Source organism: Vollenhovia emeryi, unplaced genomic scaffold, assembly GCF_000949405.1.
Source record: "Vollenhovia emeryi isolate VEMERY1.0 unplaced genomic scaffold, V.emery_V1.0 DF939382.1, whole genome shotgun sequence".
NCBI classification, from domain to species: Eukaryota; Metazoa; Arthropoda; class Insecta; order Hymenoptera; family Formicidae; genus Vollenhovia; species Vollenhovia emeryi.
In genome coordinates this window covers 65,248-71,058 of record NW_011966984.1, presented here as the reverse complement: position 1 = coordinate 71,058, position 5,811 = coordinate 65,248, and the positions used below count along the sequence as shown (strand labels likewise).

The following is a 5,811-nucleotide window of genomic DNA, read 5'->3' as shown; positions in this document are numbered from 1 at the left end:
CATCAAGAAAGAATAATAAGATTATCGAAGCGGCGCGGGCATAACCGATCAATTCGACTGTCGCCGCGCGAATGACCCTGCGTACGGCGACGTAAACACCTCTGCCGAAAACCGAGCACGGATTCCAAGAAACGACGTAGCGCCGTGAACACCTTGATCGAAAACAATCTGTTATTAACATTTATCAATCGCGTTTAAGTAATTGTCGCGTTCCGTAATCATGTCGTTAATTTCTACGGTGATTTGTCGCGACGAATATCACGCATAATTTGGAGTAGAAGTCGATTTGTATTCTTTGCCAGATTTACTTTGGATAAACAGGAATAAAGGGATAAAAAAACCTAAAAAATAAGAAAATTAATATACAAAGTTTTTAACTAATTATACATTATTATATAAAAATTGTAGCGATCTTTAAATTTATTTTAATTGTGTCATCTATGTCATGTGATTTGATTATAATTAGCGTGATAATAAAAAAAGTATCGATTATTAACTATTTATTATAATTGCTTGCATATTTTCCAATTTTACGTTTTTGCTGTCTTCGCCCATCTCATTGTCAGACATTTTGCATGGCTACTCGTATAGCCGTGAAGTAGGAAAATATAGTCGACAAATACTATAACATTTGTAATATCTTTATATACTGAGATATATCAAGTGAAGCATGGTGGAAATACATAAGGTATGCTCTTGCGCATAGTTTTGAACAGCCAATGAGAAGTTGCTCCCAACGGTGTCCATATTGTGGCGGTTAAATCAAATCGAGCGTTCTATAAGCAGTTATAAAGTCATATATCTAGTGCATTTATTGTGTGGAAATATAAAGAGCAAAGAGTAATATGTATTTTATACGTTTTCGTGCAACGATTATTTTTTAATTTCAGTTTCCATATATATTTATTGACAAAGTATATTTTTTAAATGTAGGAGTCTGGTGTCCATTCTATGGGTTGCTATAGCAACCCATAAATATAGACAATATAGACACCGTTGCAGATTCCCAGGTATCGATATATCGACTTAAAATGGAGACGCTTGGGAGCTGCGCAGAACCGGACGAAAATTGGTATCGGTAACGAGCACACCTTATGTATTTCCACCATGAAGTGAAGTATCATCTTTAACCAAATTATATGCAAATTGCTTATATGTTATATGTAAAAATTTTACTTTGGCAAAACTATATTTGCTGTATTTTTAATTGTATGATATGACGTATATTTAGATAATTTATCATTAAAAATTAATAATATTATGCTTTTCTGTATTTGATCGTATATAATGATATATTTCTATGTATGTACTTATTACGATTGCATATTCAGTATCACAACGTATAGTTGTAATTAAACGTAGTTTCTTACCGATGCATAATATTTTAAAGATAATGCGGGCATAAGACACGGTACTGTGATAGTTATTGGTTTTTGAGCTCTTAACATAACTATGTGCAGAGCTTTCTGTAGAGCGATCGGTTGTCGGTACCATTCCGCATTAAAAACTGCCTGCCCGATCTCTTCACTCTAGAAAAGATACTGGATAATAACGTTAATTTATTGTAAGTGTTCAATCACAATATTTGTTCACAATTCTTTTCGCAATAACTTACCATATAAATCAAATGTTCTGCTGGCCAAGTGAACATGAACACCACTGACAATCCACTAAAAATTATACCAACGCATTGGATCATCATTGACAACGGCTGATCCTATTTAAGACATGGCATGGGTTATTTGCCGTATTACAGGATTTCAGATTTTTTATTCGAATTTAGAAACATATATTACTAGACTAAAGCAGCAACTCGATACGCACAGTTAACAAAATGAGGCCCACTATTATTAACGCAATAGTACTGAGGCATATAGTTGATAATGCAAAGGGGCGAATTAAGATGATTACTTCTTCCGTATACCTGATATAAAAATGTATATGATAATGTTATTAATCGTTAATATTGTTTCTTTACGTAAGTATACATAACCAAAATTTCTCGTCTAATATAATAATATTATAGAAAAGATTTCGCAATATAATTTTAAACAATTGTTTTACTATTATGATCTTTAATTACGATCATAATGCAATGAATAATAACAAAATAATCTCAACATTTACGAAATTAATTGTTTTATTAATACTAAAGTTAATTTCATATCTATAAAAAAGTTGATAAAATAATAAGTTTCCTAGTTGCAGCAACATAGAAACTGTATAACAATTGTGTGTGTAATTATGAATAACTATTTATATGCACATAGCATAAATGCATAGTATATCAACGTGAGATTAGAATAAAAATTTTATTAATGAAACGATTCTATTTTTCTTTTCTTCAATAATAATGGTGTTTTACTTTAATAGGGTCTGATGTTCGTGAATGCATTTCTTCAATTCATAGATGTTTGTGATCCCTTGCAGCTTTTCGACTAGTATTTCAAGTCTTGCCGACGTAAACCATATTAAGAGCGCTATAAAGATATTCATACATAGCTGAGCGGCACCTTGCATACAAGCTATAGTCTGTTGTATAAAGATAATAGATTTGGTAGGTTGATGATAAACATTGAACGGATACTCTGCGTTCGTCGGAAACGGTTGATTTAGTGTAATAGGTCCAGACATAATGAAAGCGGCGCTCAGATAAATCCAAAACATAGATCCACCATAGAAATAGACGCATTTATCAATATACCGTTGAACGATTGCTTCTTCACGAGGCTTAAGTAATTCACAGAAATTTTCCATTTCAAAAGTAACCAACTAGAATCGGTTATAAGTATAATCTTAAATAAATTCACAAAGAAAGCAACGTATAGAATGGCAAAATTTGCTTGCTTTTTCACTCTTGTGTAAACATGAAATAAATGTATTGATGTTAATTACTTGTAAACGGTAAGAATTAATTTTACAGCACATAATATTGTGAACGACTTGTAGAGCAGGGCACAGTACGCTTATCGATTTTGCCATAATGACAGGATCATCAAAATGGTTTCGCACCGCATTCATCAAACCTACGGCTACGCCAAAGGTCACAAATAAACAAAAGTACTGATATATCCCCGCACAGATGATTTTTAATTTAACTGTGCCTTTCGGGAGAGGCCAACACCAAGTTATGAACAAACTTAATTTTACAATGGCAATGACTTTTTTAAATGTCAACTTTGACCGCATTATTAAAATAATAAATGCACATATGCACGTATTGCGGTACAAATTGAAGATGACTTAAAAAGTTACAACGTGGGAAGAAAGGAGAGATATATTAAAGAATGTTTTAGCACGAATGGTTATGCGTGTTCTCATCACTTCTGTTTTACATCGAATATACTTCCGCAATGAAATTCTCATAAAATGAGCGTGTATATGTGTAATGTAAAAAGTAAGGCTTGTAAATTTATGTTCAACCAATATCTATTTTTACCATAAATTGCGAAAGTGGCATAGGGAGTGTTATTAATTTATTACATAACTGGAAAGATTCTCTCTTTCTGCTTTCCTTGAAACCATTAAAGCCAAAGCTTTTAAAAGAACACTTTCTATCTATGATATGCGTAGAATGTGGTAAACACGCATATTACGGAATGCAGAGTAATTGAGGAATCATTTTACAGCAATTACTTTATGGATTATTCAACACGATAAATTTCCTGACGCAACCTTAGTTCCAATGAAAATTGCCTTGAAAATAAAGATCTTTTATTGTATTGCGAGTATTACAATTGAGTGTGTGCTAGTGAGAAATTTAATATTATCTTCACCTACCAGTAAAGGAGTTTTATATTTATTAAAAAAAATTAAAGTTATATATACATATAGAGACTTCATTGTTATCTTTGTCTAAATTGTTCTTTAATTTATTATTTATTAAATATTTATTATTTGATGACATTGTGAGCTGTGTAGAAATAGCCTGTGAAAGAGATAATTAAAGCATATCTCATATGTAAAGAGAAAACGTAGGAAATACAATGCGTTATGTATGTGAAATTGTATGTAATAAATTTAAGAATATAAATGTTTACTCAGGTAAAATTTTTATTTCATACATAATTTTAAGAAACAGAGGATTTAATGTACTACAATATACAAATAAGTGCAGTGCTGTAGCTATAACCATATAAACTTATACTCCTTCTAAAAGAAAATAGTTGGGGCATTGGATATATTTTAGACACTTTGTACTTTAGTTTAATATTCAACATTAGAATAAAAAATAATTATATACGTATTTTATATTTTATATTAAATATTCATGGCCAAAAATATAATATATTTGATCAAGAATTTATATTTAAATAATTGATATTATTGTTAGAATTTTAATCTATAATTTGCCTTTATACTTGAAAAATTACTGTTTATATTACATAATTTTTTGAATTTTTTATACGAGTGTTTTTATATCCTGTACATTGAATATTTTAACATATTGTGCAGGAAACATAATTTTTTAAATAAAATCTGCTCAAATAAGAATAATCTAATTTTGCATTTTGTAGTGCAGAGAACTTTTCTTGTCGCCAATACTTCATTAAAAAATACGCTGTTTACTTAGTATCCAGATTCTTTCTCCTCAAACATTATTCGCATTGTAGTGAAGTATGAGAATATAGTTGAGAGGTACTGTAATATTTATTATATTATAGATATGTATATTTTTTGTAACAATTTATATATGCGTAAATATATCGTAATTATAATGAATATATTTGCAAGGTATTCTTAGAAAAATAATTATATGTACTACTTATATAATAATATTTATTTCTTATTAAATGTGTGACTGATGCAAAAAATGAATATTTTAAAGTAACAAAACATTTTTACGTAGAAAGAAGAAATATATCAACAACCATAATTTTTAAAGTTTTAACTTTCTTAGCATGTAATAATTATAATATTTATTATTAGATATTGAGTACATTCAATTTTTGCTATTATACATTTCATGAAATAGGATCGTATCATAAATTATCTTATATTTTTTATTGTAATCTGTATTTTATTGTAATCTTATTGTTATCTTTTCAAACCTATTCTTTTAGTTTTTTTGAGAAATAAAAGACAAGAAGAAAACAAAAATCTTTTTTAATTATAATTTAAAATGATTACAGATAACTGGATGACTAATGTGCATTATTTGGGAATTTTAATAGTGAAAAATCACATCTCACCGACGCGTAATAACGTAAAGACAACGACGGCAAGCCGCATGGCAATACAACAAGTATTGGCTTCTGACTCCTCAGTATAACCATCTGTAAGTTTTTCCGAAAATATTCCGATTCCTTATACCAATTAGTTTCAAAAACTGCCTGTGCTATATTGGTACTCTAAGAAATATAACCATAAGGTATAAATTATGTACAAATATGATAATGTTACTTCTCATGAATAATTAACTCACTATATGAATCAAATGTTCTGCTGGCCACGAATACATAAATACTTCTAATAATGCACTGGTCGCTAAAAAGACACATTGGATCTTCAAGGATAATGATACTCCCTATTTAAACAGATATGAACGTTATTGTTAGGAAAAGTGAATGTTGGTAATGCGAAATAATAATAGAATTATCTAATATAAAAATATCAGCGTGCTTGTCAAAAATATATAATATTTGTACAATATTACAAAAATCATACGTGTTACGTATACATATAGTTTCATCGCATATTTCGTTGCAAATTTATTATATGATAATATTATTAAATTTCGCGTGTCTCATATTTACTTAAAAAAAATGTTTATATGTATAAAGAACGACATATATGAAAAGTATTTTCAAA

At 29.3% G+C, this 5,811-nt stretch overlaps 2 protein-coding genes across 2 annotated transcripts in view; both read right to left on the bottom strand.

Annotated features, from left to right (window-relative positions):
- Positions 1–386: 386 nt before the first annotated feature.
- Positions 387–3,143, bottom strand: LOC105558101 (odorant receptor Or2-like). Its single transcript, XM_012005619.1, has 6 exons — positions 2,896–3,143; positions 2,366–2,772; positions 1,825–1,924; positions 1,616–1,717; positions 1,371–1,529; positions 387–622 (listed from the first exon to the last, which is right to left on the bottom strand). The coding sequence occupies exons 1-6, from the start codon at positions 3,019–3,021 to the stop codon at positions 563–565; spliced, it is 954 nt and encodes a 317-aa protein (XP_011861009.1). The 5' UTR covers positions 3,022–3,143; the 3' UTR covers positions 387–562.
- Positions 3,144–4,288: 1,145 nt separating this feature from the next.
- The window catches only part of LOC105558100 (odorant receptor 4-like), a 5,819-nt gene continuing 4,296 nt past the window's right edge, over positions 4,289–5,811 (bottom strand). Inside the window, exons 4-6 of the mRNA XM_012005618.1 lie at positions 5,426–5,527; positions 5,193–5,351; positions 4,289–4,641 (exon numbers count right to left, since the gene is read on the bottom strand). Coding sequence (XP_011861008.1) covers positions 4,570–4,641; positions 5,193–5,351; positions 5,426–5,527 — 333 coding nt within the window. The 3' untranslated portion in view covers positions 4,289–4,569. The remainder of the gene's footprint in view (positions 4,642–5,192; positions 5,352–5,425; positions 5,528–5,811) is intronic.